Source organism: Olea europaea, chromosome 9, assembly GCF_002742605.1.
Source record: "Olea europaea var. sylvestris chromosome 9, O_europaea_v1, whole genome shotgun sequence".
In the NCBI taxonomy this organism is placed as follows: Eukaryota; Viridiplantae; Streptophyta; class Magnoliopsida; order Lamiales; family Oleaceae; genus Olea; species Olea europaea.
In genome coordinates, this window is record NC_036245.1 from 2,204,133 (window position 1) to 2,222,365 (window position 18,233).

The window sequence follows — 18,233 nt, forward strand, 5'->3', positions numbered from 1 at the left end:
TTTTGAAAGGGCCACACATAATTATTGTCCCAGATTCATAATTATAAACATGTGCATGCACATATATACTGGAAAGTGGAAACTGTCCCAGATTCATAAATAAATATTCCTCAAAAATTAATAATGAGCAAGATATTAGGCAAAAATAATTTATGGGGAAGGAGATGAATATTTGTTTCAGGAAATCATGGCACAACCAAGGGAAGACGATGTAAATGTGATCATCAATCGACTAACTCAACTAGTTCAGACACAATCGAAACAATTAACCAGTTTAGTAAATCAAAGTGGCAATGGGTCAACACCTGTCATGTGGCGATTGGTTTTGCCAAGTTACCTGCCAACTTAAGAGGGCTCAACTAACTTGGTGGAGGCCGAAAATTGGTTCAAAATAATGGAAAGAATGTCAAGTGCCGGATGAAGAGAAAGTCAACTATGAATCTTTCATCCTTAGAGGAGGTGCTAGATAATGGTGGTTTACCATCGAATATCTAGGAAATGTGTCCTAGATGACATGGGAAAGATTCTGTGAGATATTTACTCTGCCAATGTCAAAAATTAGAAAATGGGAGAATTCATTCGCCATTGCCAAGGACCTATGACGGTTGGAGAATACATTAAGAAATTCCAAGAATTATCTCGATTTGCACCACATATGGGATCAATGGAGGCACTAAAGATTGACTGATTTCTGAAAGGACTACAACCAGAATTAAGCAAGGACGTGCAAATGGGTGGAATTGGAGGGTGTACTTTACAGCCATGGACGACCGAGCTCTTCGGCAGAACAAGCTGAGCAGAAAATTATACGAGCACGGGAATTTCAAAATGGACGTTCAATGGCAGCCAAGACTAAACTGGACAGATAAGTTTCAGAAGAAGAGTTACTATCCAGGGACGACGTAACCAACAATGCCCGATGGACACCAAGGAATCCATTGCTAGAGCATATATTATGGAATAAATTTTGATTGAACTCATAAATGACAAAGAAATTTATTGCAATAAAACCCGTATAACATTTAATTAATGTAAGGGCTAAAATATATTCAAGTATCCTACCCTATTACATACACGGCGGTAAATACTACCAAGGATTATTAACTGCGGAAGTTTGTTACCTCGACACCCCTCAATATAGTGAAACAACAAAGCGTAAGATACTTTACAGCAAAGTCTAGCTAGCTTTAGGAAAGAAGAAACCGAACTTCTTCCCTGCAACAAAAATTAAAAAACATGCATGTCCATGAGAGAGAGAAAACACGACTTTTATAGATTCTACGAAACTGAACATTTACGACTTAGGTTTACATAGACTATAAAAAAAAAATTGCAACCTAAATTGTCATGCTAAAAAACCCATAAAAGAGCTCGTAGAAAGATATCAAGGACTGTTACCATAAATATAATAACCGGAGTTCGACTGATAATGCAGAAAAACCAATTTCAACTTAGCACGAACAAGAAGGCAGAGTTCAAAACTGCAATCTTTTGTTCAACATAGAAGTATAAAACGAGAGAATGAGTAGCACTACTCTCTTATCAAAACATAAACCTTAAATTTCCTACATTTAGTTCAAAACTTTAAACAGAAAAATCTATCTTGAAGAAATACATTTTATTCAGGAGAGCATTTTCTTTACATTTAATAGAAACCCTAGTTGTTTAAGCAAGGAACCGAAGCAAAAGATTACTGGCTTGTTTGGTAGGGTAGATTGTATATTATATTAAAACGAAGAAAAAAAAAATCTTGTCTATTCTACGGTATTTACATGTTCAGTAATACAAACCAAAGTAACCAAACATGCATATTCTGTATGTATTACAAATTAGATATGATTTTCGTACCTTGTCCAATTGCGTGATCTCACAAATCTGGCTCATTATAACGCAGTTTACAACTATTTGGGTGCACTAGTTTTTGAAGAACCACATCTTTCGACCATAACATCATAGAGTTGCTTTCCGTTCTGTTCATAAGTAGAAACATTTAGCAGATTAATGAACAAAACAGAAAACTGTCATATGTTACAGACTTGTGACCCAAATAAGACAACCCCTCAAGTTTCACAGCACTTGGATACTTACAAAAATTACTGGGAAAAAGTGCACTTGACCTTCAGGCTTTGTTTGTTTCTCCTTAAAATATACTAAAATAGGGAAATTAGGCCACCACAGCTCCCAGTTCACAAATGTTGAGTACCTGACAATAAAATAATAAAAATTGCTTCTTTCTGAAATTTAGAGGGAAAATAAAAACTATACTTACTTCCAGCGACTTTTTCCTCCCACAAAAGCATTTGGACCTGACTCTTGAAGTTGATCTCCAATTTTTACCTCCTGTAACCAGGTTTTAGAAAATAATTCTCCCAAGATTCTTAGAATAGATTGGCTTCCCATTATAAAAATGAAAACAGAATCTCCATCTCATTAAGCAAAATTATGAAAGATATCTTTAAGCAAAATATACTTAAAGCCTTCCAAGCACATCAGAATTAAGTTTTTGATACATGATCAAATCAGCAAATTTGTTCTCAACTCACATGTCCTTGAGTTTATGAACAAATGTTATACTCAATTTATTTAAGGATGAGCCATATTCAACAATACATCTCTGTAGCAGAAGTGTTTAAAGTAACTGCTATGTACACAACATTGTCAGACTTTTTATCACATATATGTGATGGACCCTGTTAGTGCATGTTTGATGCACAATACTCTGGATAGCATTGAACGGAACAATGAACAAGATTTTAGGCTCTTTTTCTTCCTTAATATTGTCCGATGTCATCCAATCCACCCTGTCAAACTTTGCATTGAAAAATTGAGTCACCTCAATGAAGGTAGTAAATTGTAACGCTGAACAAAACAATGAACAAGAGTTTAGTCTCTTTTTCTTCCTTAATATTATCCAATGTTATCCAATCCACCCTACCAAACTTTGCATTGAAGAATTGAGTCACCTCAACGAAGGAGTAAACCAGATATAGATTGATGTAGGAAGTAAACTTTGAAAACTATTTGAGCATACAAAAGAGATGAATTTGACCTTCCTGCGTTAGTTTTTAAATATTCGTACCTTAAATGGGACAAAATGATTAATGAATTAGACCAGCAGTATCAAAGCATATTTTGGTTACTTTTTTGAAATTGGATGCATTTAAAAGGGGGTGAGCGAACAAACCAGAGCTTCCTCATCGAAGACGAATCTGACTCTTGTTGTCTGAATCAAGGAAACATAAACATCATTAGCCCATCAAGGAAAAAGAGTACGCTGAAAAGACAGCACAACTCAATGAGATTTGCAACTAAGTCAAAAAGGCACTCAAAATTACACTTTCAATCAGCAGGAACAATAGCAGCACAAAAAGTTTGTGAGGGACTAATGGTCTATGATCTCATAAATTATCTGGAATATGCTGATACTTTTCACATATAGAATATCAATGTTACCTGGACTAACAGCAGCAATCCAAGAAGGCCAACTGGGACTGCTGCCAATAAATTATCTACATAAACCAAACCACCAGCTATACCTGCTCTCAATCATCGCACATGCAATAAGAAGAATGTGAAAATGTTTCTATTGATGGGAAAGAATGCCTGATACCAAACAGCATATGCCATGCCAAAAATGAATTTTAGTTAAATATCTTTAGATATACTCAAGGACTGGATAGCAGGACATCTGAAGCAGCATCTTAAGATAACATTTTATCACGCATAAAACAAAGAGCATGCTGGTTTAAGCTTAATAAGTCTATTTATAAGTTAAGTAAATAGCTAAGTTTTAATATAACTAATATTTACTATTGGTTAAAGCTGAAAGTAAGTCACTAAATTTGAGTGCACAAGATGAGTTACTAATATAAATAATTGTTCTCATTGGTTAAAGCTAAAAATATATTAGCCATTTATTTTGAGTGTATGATAAGAGTTATTTTTAAATAAGTAATTTATTTTACTTAATCATAACATATCCGAGTATATCTGGAAAAAATAAGTAAATTTTGCTTTTCTATTAAAAAATAAAAATAAAAAAGCTTTAGCTAAACATGCTCTAAGTAAATTTTGCCTTTTTTGAAGAAAAAAATAAAAATAAAAATTAACATGCTCTAAAATGCAGTCAGTACTCACCAAGAAGGACTACTGGGAGACGGTAATCGGGGTCAGGAATGATAGTCTCTTTCTTAACTTTCCTTCCAAGCTGCAAAACATCAAAATTTATTCCAAATTTAAATTTGTATCTGCTTAATTTATTATCAAAAAACTGGATTTTCAATTCCAATAAACATATACAATAGCAACACAAAAATCAGGACTTGGGAAAAACCAATTGATTAACTCTCATTTGGAATTAAATTAAATCTTTTCCAAGGGGACAATTTCACGTCTTCCAATCAAGGCAATAAACAAAGTTGAACATTTCAAACTTTTCCCTCAATTTCACAATAAAATTCAATGGTAGCAATACGGAAACATTAAAACAAACATCAATCCTGTAAAAGGATATAAAAATTAACCACTGAAGCGATGACAATATGGCTTCTACGAGCAGTTCCTTTATTTCTACTCAAAAGGGAATTGCTGTACGGCATTTGGACACAAAATGAAGTATGAAAATTCCTTCCAAATGCACCCACTTCACCATAATCTGCTTGAAATAACAGAAAACAGTGAATTTCAACCACAAAATTAACCGGAAATCCGAGAAGATAAAAGACAATAAAATCACAATGATATTAATCTGTGTTTGTATGACGAACGCTTAATTGTTGAAGGAACAAAGCGAGAAGCACACAGCAGAGCGCTCTCCATTTTGTAAACGCGGAAGAGTGCTCTCGTTTTCGAAACCAAAGAAGATGAGCGTTTTACTGTTTATGCTGAACGAGAGGTTGTGCATAATGTGGGCAAATTTCATTCATGGTCACTAAACTTTCGGCAAAATCTCATTAGATCACTAAACTTCATTTTAATTCGTTTTCAAGTTAACTCTTATTTGGTAAAATATTAAAAAATTAAATAAATATGTTATAATTCTCGTCTGCAACCCTCGGAATATTCTCGATAGGGTCGTCTGATCATGTCCTGCCTCGTTGCCACCCCTAGTCTATGCCATTTCATCGTACATAATCCTTAAATCAATGTTAATTACTTAGTTGACAAACATGATACAAATAATATATACTGTAAAAATGAAAATAGCAAAATGAGGATTATGACAATGTCATTTTATTTTAAGATTTTATGACGCGGTGTAGTTGTAAACTAACACGATAGACAACACTTAACTAGAAGATTCATTGGAGTATGGCTTCCAATTAAACATTTTTTTTTTCGCAATTTGGGAGAGTGAGTGTAATACGCTAAAATTTTATAAAATGTGAAGGTGACATATAGCGACTTTCAAGAAGTTTTTGAATTTGTTGGTAAATTTCTCTGATCTACTAGGGACCTAAGTAAAGCTATTCCATTAATTAAAGAAAATATAATTAGGGTAAATTATAAATCTAGAAATAATTATTTGCAAAATGTTAAGTTTGAGAATATAGTAATTGCTAAAAAAAATTAATAACTGAAGTTAAAATTATGAAAAAAAATTAAGCTCTTGAAGTCTTGACAATATTGTAATATTTCAGGACCTTAAAACTCAATAATTGGCCCTAAAGTAAAATGATTGCAAAGTTTAGATATTACGTTGCAAGTAGTAACAAATATACGAGTTAAGGAATTCTACATTAGTCGCAAAAGAACCATATTGCATGCTCACGTGCATAGCCGGTCCTGGGCCGAGGCATTTGAGGCCTACGCCTCAGGCCCAAAATCAAAGGGGGCCTAATTTTGGCCCTTTTTTTTTGGTTTTTTTTTTTTAAGGGTTTAGAGAGTTAAAAGCAAAATTGGTTTTTCATTCATTTTTCCTCATGCTTGTGATAGTGTGATCGACGATCCATTTTAATTTCATCAAGACAATGTCACAAATTTTTTGGGACAACTTTAGAGTCTATATGTCATTTTAATTTTGTATTTTTTCTGTAAATTTGTAACGCTCAAATTTTTGCGTAAATAATCGAAAATGTTATTGGATGCGCAAAATGAAAAATGGGAATTTGTTCAACATATCTTGATCCAAGAATGTGTGTTCTATTTGAACATGCATCACGTTTGGTGTTCATTTACTATTTAGCGTCCCTGACTGGCATAAGGCAATAGGGCATTGTGTAATGATGAAATTTTTATTCCAGGCTTATAAATTGTGACGGTAGAATTCTCAAGGGTGTGATTCCATAACTTTCATCGAAATTTTACTTCTCAATTCAGCAACGACTTGAAGGGCGGAGGCGAAAGAAGGGGTTGAAATGGCGTAGAAGGCGAAACTATGGGTAGTAGAAGGCGAAAAAATAGGGTTGTGAGGAGGGCACGGTGGCATAGAGAGAGGTGAAATAGCTGATTGACAGTGGTGCCGAATTAGACTCAAATGAACTAAAGTAACTGTTGGAAAATTTATGTCAATTTCTTTTAATTTTATTTATTAATAAGATCTTTTGTTGTTCAAAAGAATATTAACAAATAATGAAAAATAAAAAATATCACGTACAAATTAAACGAACCGTAAAAACTTTTCCCTATATGAAAATTGTTATAACCATATAAAATTTCACTCACCAACCCAATCTCCAATTATTACAAAGAAAAAAACTCGAGATTTATCACACGATCCATTTTAATTTCATCAAGACAATGTCACAAATTTTTTGGGACAACTTTAGAGTCTATATGTCATTTTAATTTTGTATTTTTTCTGTAAATTTGTAACGCTCAAATTTTTGCGTAAATAATCGAAAATGTTATTGGATGCGCAAAATGAAAAATGGGAATTTGTTCAACATATCTTGATCCAAGAATGTGTGTTCTATTTGAACATGCATCACGTTTGGTGTTCATTTACTATTTAGCGTCCCTGACTGGCATAAGGCAATAGGGCATTGTGTAATGATGAAATTTTTATTCCAGGCTTATAAATTGTGACGGTAGAATTCTCAAGGGTGTGATTCCATAACTTTCATCGAAATTTTACTTCTCAATTCAGCAACGACTTGCCCTAGCTTGTTATTGAATATGTTGGAAATGTTTGAAGTCTTGTCGGCTTATATGATTGGTTATTTTATGATCAACAATTGCATAAACGTACGTGGTAACTATATTGAAAACTCCAATTGTGAGATGATTGAGATATTTCGTAATTGTCTTTCAGGTTAATCACTGAGTATTAGGTTGCACAATATACCGTTGAAATAATATATTTGATTGTTGTTTTAATGTTAAGTTTTAAATTAGTAATAGGATGCAAGATATACCGTTAAATTTTGCATTTACGTTGATTTTGTCCGGGCCCAATTTATGGACTTCGCCTCGAGCCCCGACGATCATGGGATCGGCCCTGCTCACGTATCTTTGAATATTTATGCTTTGATTGCCAGTTGTTAGTGTATAATTCCCAAAAAATCTTATAATGTCATATTTTAGTTTCTACAAGCAATAAATTTGATGAATTCGAGTTTACACTTTTAATGTATGTATTTTAGTTTAAAAGAATTTTGTTCTATGAGTTATGTATCTTTAATAGTTGCAACTTTTCTTTCACACATTTTCATGAAACAAATCCTTTACTTTTGTACAATCGCAACCTTTGGAAGGTCGTGAGTTTTGGTTGATGGCCATGTTCAAAAGTTATATAAGGGCCTTTCAATTTTCCATTTAATCATCAATTTTAGATATACTTTACATACAATTTTGCGTTTAGTTACATACCAAGAATTTGTAATCTAGTTTCAAACGTTTGATTTGCAAATCAAAAGTTTTGTTCATTGATTCCTTCGTGATGACGATGTTAAATCATTTGAAACATAATGCATGATATCCTAGGAGGCAGACCTTGGACTCTAGGAGAGCAAATTCAATCCATTGATTATTTCAGATGACTTTTTAGATCGTATTGTAAGTCGAATTTAATTTTTATATTAATTTGATTGCTTTGCATATCCTTCTTCATGATCAGAAATTACATTATCCCTAACCTCTACTTTGGTTTTGATTAGTATAATTATAATGTTGTCAATTATATAAATCTTTATTACGTGTAGAAAGTGTAATTTAAATAATTTTTTCCTTTTTTAATTATACAACCTATTATTTTCCACGCTTTTTCCCTTTTAGAAAATTTTGAAGTTAGTCCCAAACTATGTCCTCTGTGGCTAGATTGTCTCTAGCTTTAATTTTTGGGGTATTTCAGTAGCTAATACTGTTATTGTACGTGTAGTCATCATTAATGAATAATTTAATATAGAAGTAAAATAAATAAAAGCTGAAAAATAGAAGGAATGGTTACAGTGTGAAGGTGAAAGGGAGGCATTAATGGGTCAGGGCGGAGGCGAAAGAAGGGGTTGAAATGGTGTAGAAGGCGAAACTATGGGTAGTAGAAGGCGAAAAAATAGGGTTGTGAGGAGGGCACGGTGGCATAGAGAGAGGTGAAATAGCTGATTGACAGTGGTGCCGAATTAGACTCAAATGAACTAAAGTAACTGTTGGAAAATTTATGTCAATTTCTTTTAATTTTATTTATTAATAAGATCTTTTGTTGTTCAAAAGAATATTAACAAATAATGAAAAATAAAAAATATCACGTACAAATTAAACGAACCGTAAAAACTTTTCCCTATATGAAAATTGTTATAACCATATAAAATTTCACTCACCAACCCAATCTCCAATTATTACAAAGAAAAAAACTCGAGATTTATCACACCTACTTTTTTACCTTATAGGACCCCCCCGGGCGCCGATTAGCCCCTGTTTGTGACTGCTCAGATTTTGGAGTGGGGGTGGTCCGGGTCGAAGATGAAGTTCACGTTCTTATTTTTGATTTTTGATTTAATTTTATTATAAATATATAATTTTACTAGTTTACCCTCATTTAATTCGTCAATTTGAGTCAAAATTCAAATTTCAATGTTGACCAACGGAATTATGTATAGAATCTACTAATGGACTCCAATTGCCATCAAAGCAAAAGGTTTGGGATCGTAGCCACAAAAATGAAATGTTAAAGTATATTCTACAACAAAATGAAAGCTTTGAGATCTTCGTTGCAATTTTCCCTAAAAATAATGGTATTTAGCACACATTTTTCCCATAAATAGGGGAGATTTCAAGGGTATTCTCTCGAGTTGCTTTTACGGAACCAAAACTCACAGAAAAGTCACAGATCACTCCAGGGCGGAGGCGAAAGAAGGGGTTGAAATGGTGTAGAAGGCGAAACTATGGGTAGTAGAAGGCGAAAAAATAGGGTTGTGAGGAGGGCACGGTGGCATAGAGAGAGGTGAAATAGCCGATTGACAGTGGTGCCGAATTAGACTCAAATGAACTAAAGTAACTGTTGGAAAATTTATGTCAATTTCTTTTAATTTTATTTATTAATAAGATCTTTTGTTGTTCAAAAGAATATTAACAAATAATGAAAAATAAAAAATATCACGTACAAATTAAACGAACCGTAAAAACTTTTCCCTATATGAAAATTGTTATAACCATATAGAATTTCACTCACCAACCCAATCTCCAATTATTACAAAGAAAAAAACTCGAGATTTATCACACCTACTTTTTTACCTTATAGGACCCCCCCCGGGCGCCGATTAGCCCCTGTTTGTGACTGCTCAGATTTTGGAGTGGGGGTGGTCCGGGTCGAAGATGAAGTTCACGTTCTTATTTTTGATTTTTGATTTAATTTTATTATAAATATATAATTTTACTAGTTTACCCTCATTTAATTCGTCAATTTGAGTCAAAATTCAAATTTCAATGTTGACCAACGGAATTATGTATAGAATCTACTAATGGACTCCAATTGCCATCAAAGCAAAAGGTTTGGGATCGTAGCCACAAAAATGAAATGTTAAAGTATATTCTACAACAAAATGAAAGCTTTGAGATCTTCGTTGCAATTTTCCCTAAAAATAATGGTATTTAGCACACATTTTTCCCATAAATAGGGGAGATTTCAAGGGTATTCTCTCGAGTTGCTTTTACGGAACCAAAACTCACAGAAAAGTCACAGATCACTCACACTGGTGAGGCCTGTGTAATTTTCTACCAATTTTTTAACAACACTAGGGGGCCACGCATATGATTGTAAACTTCTGTCAAATGAATAGCTCTGTACAAATTACTTTTTCCTACTCTCAACTATAATCCTACTTACTATAAAAGAGGCAATATGTCAATTACTGTTCATTCAAGACGTATTTTGAGTTTTCCTATTTTACCCTTCAATATCCCATACTAAATTAATCCACATCTTTTCGACTGAATATTAAAAATATTCAATATTGTGATGCTGCTGTTTTGCCTGATTTGAATTTTTACGTCCAAAACAAAATAGTTGATGTCATACCACATAATATTTTTTTTAAGAAAATGATATAAATTATATTGAGAAAATTGTCGTGAAAAAATAACAAACATTAATAAAATAATTGATTTTCTTAAGAAAAAAGATGAGTTATACGTATTTTTTAACACACACGTTTGATGTACGTTTAAATATTTTCGATATTCATTTAAATAATTCGATATGTCTATGATATAGTTCTCGAAATGAATTTCGAGAGAACATAGAAGATTTATGTATTCAACTACTGTACAATCATTGACATATATTACAATAAAAGAGTGAATGTGGCGAGCACTATTCATTCAGGGCGTATTCTGTATTTTCTTATTTTCCCCTTGAATATTTCATAATATCTCACTTCGCTCCTAAAATCACTACTAATGATCTTCCTACGTGTGAGTGATGTTGCTGTTTTGCTTGATTTGAATTTTTACGTCAAAAAAAAATAGTTCACATCATACCACATAATATTTTTTTTAATAAAATGATATAAAATAATTATAATGTTGTCAATTATATAAATCTTTATTACGTGTAGAAAGTGTAATTTAAATAATTTTTTCCTTTTTTAATTATACAACCTATTATTTTCCACGCTTTTTCCCTTTTAGAAAATTTTGAAGTTAGTCCCAAACTATGTCCTCTGTGGCTAGATTGTCTCTAGCTTTAATTTTTGGGGTATTTCAGTAGCTAATACTGTTATTGTACGTGTAGTCATCATTAATGAATAATTTAATATAGAAGTAAAATAAATAAAAGCTGAAAAATAGAAGGAATGGTTACAGTGTGAAGGTGAAAGGGAGGCATTAATGGGTAAGGGCGGAGGCGAAAGAAGGGGTTGAAATGGCGTAGAAGGCGAAACTATGGGTAGTAGAAGGCGAAAAAATAGGGTTGTGAGGAGGGCACGGTGGCATAGAGAGAGGTGAAATAGCTGATTGACAGTGGTGCCGAATTAGACTCAAATGAACTAAAGTAACTGTTGGAAAATTTATGTCAATTTCTTTTAATTTTATTTATTAATAAGATCTTTTGTTGTTCAAAAGAATATTAACAAATAATGAAAAATAAAAAATATCACGTACAAATTAAACGAACCGTAAAAACTTTTCCCTATATGAAAATTGTTATAACCATATAAAATTTCACTCACCAACCCAATCTCCAATTATTACAAAGAAAAAAACTCGAGATTTATCACACCTACTTTTTTACCTTATAGGACCCCCCCCGGGCGCCGATTAGCCCCTGTTTGTGACTGCTCAGATTTTGGAGTGGGGGTGGTCCGGGTCGAAGATGAAGTTCACGTTCTTATTTTTGATTTTTGATTTAATTTTATTATAAATATATAATTTTACTAGTTTACCCTCATTTAATTCGTCAATTTGAGTCAAAATTCAAATTTCAATGTTGACCAACGGAATTATGTATAGAATCTACTAATGGACTCCAATTGCCATCAAAGCAAAAGGTTTGGGATCGTAGCCACAAAAATGAAATGTTAAAGTATATTCTACAACAAAATGAAAGCTTTGAGATCTTCGTTGCAATTTTCCCTAAAAATAATGGTATTTAGCACACATTTTTCCCATAAATAGGGGAGATTTCAAGGGTATTCTCTCGAGTTGCTTTTACGGAACCAAAACTCACAGAAAAGTCACAGATCACTCACACTGGTGAGGCCTGTGTAATTTTCTACCAATTTTTTAACAACACTAGGGGGCCACGCATATGATTGTAAACTTCTGTCAAATGAATAGCTCTGTACAAATTACTTTTTCCTACTCTCAACTATAATCCTACTTACTATAAAAGAGGCAATATGTCAATTACTGTTCATTCAAGACGTATTTTGAGTTTTCCTATTTTACCCTTCAATATCCCATGGAAAATTTATGTCAATTTCTTTTAATTTTATTTATTAATAAGATCTTTTGTTGTTCAAAAGAATATTAACAAATAATGAAAAATAAAAAATATCACGTACAAATTAAACGAACCGTAAAAACTTTTCCCTATATGAAAATTGTTATAACCATATAGAATTTCACTCACCAACCCAATCTCCAATTATTACAAAGAAAAAAACTCGAGATTTATCACACCTACTTTTTTACCTTATAGGACCCCCCCCGGGCGCCGATTAGCCCCTGTTTGTGACTGCTCAGATTTTGGAGTGGGGGTGGTCCGGGTCGAAGATGAAGTTCACGTTCTTATTTTTGATTTTTGATTTAATTTTATTATAAATATATAATTTTACTAGTTTACCCTCATTTAATTCGTCAATTTGAGTCAAAATTCAAATTTCAATGTTGACCAACGGAATTATGTATAGAATCTACTAATGGACTCCAATTGCCATCAAAGCAAAAGGTTTGGGATCGTAGCCACAAAAATGAAATGTTAAAGTATATTCTACAACAAAATGAAAGCTTTGAGATCTTCGTTGCAATTTTCCCTAAAAATAATGGTATTTAGCACACATTTTTCCCATAAATAGGGGAGATTTCAAGGGTATTCTCTCGAGTTGCTTTTACGGAACCAAAACTCACAGAAAAGTCACAGATCACTCACACTGGTGAGGCCTGTGTAATTTTCTACCAATTTTTTAACAACACTAGGGGGCCACGCATATGATTGTAAACTTCTGTCAAATGAATAGCTCTGTACAAATTACTTTTTCCTACTCTCAACTATAATCCTGCTTACTATAAAAGAGGCAATATGTCAATTACTGTTCATTCAAGACGTATTTTGAGTTTTCCTATTTTACCCTTCAATATCCCATACTAAATTAATCCACATCTTTTCGACTGAATATTAAAAATATTCAATATTGTGATGCTGCTGTTTTGCCTGATTTGAATTTTTACGTCCAAAACAAAATAGTTGATGTCATACCACATAATATTTTTTTTAAGAAAATGATATAAATTATATTGAGAAAATTGTCGTGAAAAAATAACAAACATTAATAAAATAATTGATTTTCTTAAGAAAAAAGATGAGTTATACGTATTTTTTAACACACACGTTTGATGTACGTTTAAATATTTTCGATATTCATTTAAATAATTCGATATGTCTATGATATAGTTCTCGAAATGAATTTCGAGAGAACATAGAAGATTTATGTATTCAACTACTGTACAATCATTGACATATATTACAATAAAAGAGTGAATGTGGCGAGCACTATTCATTCAGGGCGTATTCTGTATTTTCTTATTTTCCCCTTGAATATTTCATAATATCTCACTTCGCTCCTAAAATCACTACTAATGATCTTCCTACGTGTGAGTGATGTTGCTGTTTTGCTTGATTTGAATTTTTACGTCAAAAAAAAATAGTTCACATCATACCACATAATATTTTTTTTAATAAAATGATATAAATTATATTGCGAAAATTGTCAAAATAATAATAAATATTAATAAAATAATTGATTTTTTTAAGAAAAAAGACTAGTTATACGTATTTTTTAATACATATGTTTGATATACATTTAACTATTTTCGATATTTATTTAAATTATTCGATATGTCTATAATATAGTTCTCAAAATGAGTTTCAAGAGAATATATAAGATTTATACATTCGACTACGGTACAATAGTCAATAAATTTTTAAAGTTAGCTTATTAACAAAATTCTTATTTTTTTAAATGGTATCTCTTTTGACATTAAAAAAAATTTAAAAGCTTATTACGAAATAGATTCGTATAAAAAAAAATATTAAAGGAAAAAAAATTATTGTGGTATCTCCGTGCATCACGGAGCAAATGCTCCGTGACATGGGGCAATTTTGCTCCGTGTCACGGAGCATTTTCAATAATATGTATATTTTTTTAAAATGATGCTACACGTAATTTTTTTTTCATTGGTTGATTGATAATTTTTTTTGTGTCAATTTTTTTTTTCAATTGATGATTTATTTAGTTTTTTTTTTTATAAAAATCTACTATAAATTTTCTATGTCCTTTTGAAACTCATTTCGAAAACAATATTATAGAAAAATCGAATGATTTAAATGAATATCGAAAATAGTAAAACGTACATCAAACGTGTGTGTTAAAAAATACTTATAATTCGTCTTTTTTCTTTAAAAAAAATCAATTATTTTATTAATATTTATTATTTTGTCTCGATAATTTTCTCGATATAATTTACATCATTTTCTTTAAAAAAATTTATGCGTATGATGTCAATTATTTTTCTTTTTGGACGTAAAAATTCCTAATAAAATTATTATCACTTTATAATTTATATGGGTTATAAATTGTTATACTATTTTTCCTACTTTTTTTCATTTCTTTACGTAACATATATATATATATATATATATATATATATATATATTTCTTTTTTGCATTCCTTTACGTAACAAGTAATCAAACTTTTAGATTTATTAAGAAAAATAAATAGATATTTTGATACAATAATATTACTTAAAAAATAACGTATTCCGTGCGGGTGGAAAACTAGTTATTTCTAAAAGGAAGAGGGCAAAACCAAAAAGGCCACCTCAGCTAGAAGTGTCGTAGAAGCAAAAAGCTACACGTAAACAAGGAACGTATGGGGCCACGTTCCAATCCAAGAGTGGAGATGAGGTTTGCCGTAACGTGTGGTCATCACACTTCTCTGTCTCTTTCTGCTTCTCTGTTGCCCTGCTTCATTGTTTAGATATTTGTCTCCAAGCCTCTGATATTTCATTCCAGTTTTTGACATTGAACCAAAGAGGAAGAGAGAAAAAATTGACGCACAGTTCCTATTACTCTGCAAAGAACCCAGGTGTAAGTACTGGTAATTATCTATATTATGGCTATGGTAGCAAAGCTACCCTTGCCGTCAATAGATTGCCATCACGTCGCCGCCCAACTGCTGGCGTCGCCGTCTTCCCGTCAAGTTCTCTGGCATAGTTTTGGGCGGTGGGACAGATTAGGTGTTAGGGGCCGTGGGAGAATTTTTGTTCAACCATGCAGATCTTTCAGGTCTGAGGAGGAAAGTGTGGTCGATGAGAAAGGGAAGAATAATCTAGAGAATTTTGGGGAAATTAAGGAAAGTAATGTTCTGGAGACTGAAAGAAGAGTAAATAAAATTGTGGATTCTGTGAGAAATGCTGTTTGGAAAGTTTCAAAGCCAAGTTTAAGGTCGCAAGGCAAGATAAGAGAAGCTATGGAGAAGCTGGAAGAGAAGTTATTTTCTGTAAGTGATGCTTCTTCTTTTTTTATTCTTTTTTTTTTGTCCCTTTTTTGGGAAATTTTCATTTGAATTGATGATAAAATCCAGTAGAGGATATTCATATGAGAAATTTCAAACTTTTTTCTATTTCTTTACGTAACATCTATATATATATATATATTTCTTTTTCGCATTCCTTTACGTGACAAGTAATCAAATTTTTAGATTTATTAAGAAAAATAAATAAATATTTTCACACGATAATATTACTTAAAAAATGACATATTCCGTGCGGGTGGAAAACTAGTTATTTCTAAAAGGAAGAGGGCAAAACCAAAAAGGTCACCTCAGCTAGAAGTGTCGTAGAAGCAAAAAGCTACACGTAAACAAGGAACGTATGGGGCCACGTTCCAATCCAAGAGTGGAGATGAGGTTTGCCGTAACGTGTGGTCATCACACTTCTCTGTCTCTTTCTACTTCTCTGTTGCCTTGCTTCATTGTTTAGATATTTGTCTCCAAGCCTCTGATATTTCATTCCAGTTTTTGACATTGAACCAAAGAGGAAGAGAGAAAAAATTGACGCACAGTTCCTATTACTCTGCAAAGAACCCAGGTGTAAGTACTGGTAATTATCTATATTATGGCTATGGTAGCAAAGCTACCCTTGCCGTCAATAGATTGCCATCACGTCGCCGCCCAACTGCTGGCGTCGCCGTCTTCCCGTCAAGTTCTCTGGCATAGTTTTGGGCGGTGGGACAGATTAGGTGTTAGGGGCCGTGGGAGAATTTTTGTTCAACCATGCAGATCTTTCAGGTCTGAGGAGGAAAGTGTGGTCGATGAGAAAGGGAAGAATAATCTAGAGAATTTTGGGGAAATTAAGGAAAGTAATGTTCTGGAGACTGAAAGAAGAGTAAATAAAATTGTGGATTCTGTGAGAAATGCTGTTTGGAAAGTTTCAAAGCCAAGTTTAAGGTCGCAAGGCAAGATAAGAGAAGCTATGGAGAAGCTGGAAGAGAAGTTATTTTCTGTAAGTGATGCTTCTTCTTTTTTTTTTTTTCTTTTTTTTTGTCCCTTTTTTGGGAAATTTTCATTTGAATTGATGATAAAATCCAGTAGAGGATATTCATATGAGAAATTTCAAACTTGTTAGTTAACTTTAGTATATATTGGGGAATTTGGCAAGAACGCTATTTTTTTTTTTTTTAATTCAATTGATTTTGGAAACATTATTTCACATTAATCAAACTCCAATAAGTTGTTAAATATGGTTAAAATCTGCAATTAATTTAATTTGAATTAAGCAATTAAGTTAATTTTAATCAAGTTTCTCAGCTAAGAAGTGCGGTTCATAATTCATAATCAAAACTTTCAAAATTTGGTGGTCAAGAGTTTCCTTAATGTCTCTGATTTTTATTAAAAAAAAATTAAAAGAAATAGGAAAGGAAAGAATGGTATGAATTTTGTGATGAGTAATCCTATTCATATTCTGCATTAACGTGATCGTTATACATGACAACTTTTTATTTGAGATATTAACTTGTTATTTGTGGCAACGGAATTATCGAAAATTAATATATCAAATAACAAACTGCCAGGTAGGATGACTGTTGCAGCTGTTGATTATGAATATCGAGGCCCCACTTCAGCTGCATTTTTTGAAAAATACATTTTTAAACAGTGATTTGACATCATTTCAATCATACATTCTTCAATAAAATAATATTACACGTAAATCCAAAATTTTTCCTTATTTTTTAACCATAAATTCTCCATCTGTCTACTATTCCAAAATACATTCTTTCTAAGTAATGTGGCCCAAACACACACTGGATAACATTATTCTTTTGTGACATCTGTGTGTTCCTTTCAAGACTTCATTTTAGTTCAAAGGTAATTTTGGCTTACCTACATATTGACGTGCATGTTAATACCTTTGCCTCCTAACAGCTTTCCATTCACGTGGGTCGATACATCGTGATGATGTTAAGCACTGGAGCTATACTGCTAACCGGGTTTCAATTATCAGGTTGGCTGATGGATATCATTTTTCTGTTGATTTCATTACTAAATTGGAAAATATTCAGCCTGGTATGAGGTAATTAATGTTAAGTTTTCGAATTTCTTCAAAGGTGGAGATGGTCAGATGAATGCCTTGATATGGTATAGTTGGCTTGGAGGGATCATAATTGGGACAATGATTGGTTCCAATATGGTGTTAGACGAAGTCAGTCGATCTGGTCCTCGCAATGTTGTCATAACTGGAAGGTATCTTCCTTATAGAGACACAAAATGGTTTTATTTCTCACTGGATTTTGGAAATTTAGTTGCACTGTGGACATCCTATTTTCTGCTGCTCCTAGTTCACTGCTAAAATTACCTTGGATGAAACTTTAAGCTTCTTTTCTTCATAGAATATGATGCTCTTGTGATTCCAAGGTCTATGCTTTAATAATTTGCAAGCTAACCGTGGATGTCAAGCCGATTCTGAAGATGATAATTCGACAACTTTAACATTTTTTTCCCTCAAAGCATAGCCTAACATACTCGTATTCTCTCAATATTAGTTATGAGTCTGTTTTTTTTTTTTTTTTTTTTTTTTTTTCCTT

General features: G+C 32.5%; 2 protein-coding genes across 4 annotated transcripts; one reads left to right on the top strand and one right to left on the bottom strand.

Moving 5' to 3' along the window:
• Positions 1 to 982: 982 nt before the first annotated feature.
• On the bottom strand, positions 983 to 4,895 carry LOC111399392. Of its 2 annotated transcripts, XM_023026671.1 has the most exons (9): positions 4,767 to 4,895; positions 4,524 to 4,654; positions 4,138 to 4,207; positions 3,454 to 3,536; positions 3,185 to 3,223; positions 2,270 to 2,340; positions 2,089 to 2,203; positions 1,849 to 1,970; positions 983 to 1,215 (listed from the first exon to the last, which is right to left on the bottom strand). In XM_023026671.1, exons 1-8 carry the CDS (start codon positions 4,816 to 4,818, stop codon positions 1,902 to 1,904), a joined length of 630 nt encoding a protein of 209 aa, XP_022882439.1. In that variant the 5' UTR covers positions 4,819 to 4,895; the 3' UTR covers positions 983 to 1,215; positions 1,849 to 1,901. The 2 variants fall into 2 exon arrangements, with proteins under 2 accessions (XP_022882439.1, XP_022882440.1); XM_023026672.1 differs by lacking the exons at positions 983 to 1,215; positions 1,849 to 1,970; positions 2,089 to 2,203; positions 2,270 to 2,340 and adding an exon at positions 2,347 to 2,809.
• A 10,214-nt stretch (positions 4,896 to 15,109) lies between these two features.
• Positions 15,110 to 18,222, top strand: LOC111399393 (probable chlorophyll(ide) b reductase NYC1, chloroplastic). 2 transcript variants are annotated; one of them, XM_023026674.1, is made up of 3 exons: positions 15,110 to 15,651; positions 17,575 to 17,653; positions 17,757 to 18,222. In XM_023026674.1, the coding sequence occupies exons 1-3, from the start codon at positions 15,265 to 15,267 to the stop codon at positions 17,996 to 17,998; spliced, it is 708 nt and encodes a 235-aa protein (XP_022882442.1). In that variant the 5' UTR covers positions 15,110 to 15,264; the 3' UTR covers positions 17,999 to 18,222. The 2 variants fall into 2 exon arrangements, with proteins under 2 accessions (XP_022882442.1, XP_022882441.1); XM_023026673.1 differs by lacking the exon at positions 15,110 to 15,651 and adding an exon at positions 16,120 to 16,654 and having other exon boundaries at positions 17,757 to 18,215.
• Positions 18,223 to 18,233: the final 11 nt, after the last annotated feature.

Coding starts and splice junctions, on each gene's coding strand:
- LOC111399392 (XM_023026671.1), bottom strand. CDS start 4,818: ATGGAGAGCGCTCTGCTGTGTGCTTCTCGCTTTGTTCCTTCAACAATT. Junction 4,208..4,523: donor ATATTGTCATCGCTTCAGTG/GTTAATTTTTAT, acceptor GATGTTTTGCAG/CTTGGAAGGAAAGTTAAGAA. Junction 3,537..4,137: donor TCTCCCAGTAGTCCTTCTTG/GTGAGTACTGAC, acceptor GATTGAGAGCAG/GTATAGCTGGTGGTTTGGTT.
- LOC111399393 (XM_023026674.1), top strand. CDS start 15,265: ATGGCTATGGTAGCAAAGCTACCCTTGCCGTCAATAGATTGCCATCAC. Junction 15,652..17,574: donor TGGAAGAGAAGTTATTTTCT/GTAAGTGATGCT, acceptor GCCTCCTAACAG/CTTTCCATTCACGTGGGTCG. Junction 17,654..17,756: donor AACCGGGTTTCAATTATCAG/GTTGGCTGATGG, acceptor ATTTCTTCAAAG/GTGGAGATGGTCAGATGAAT.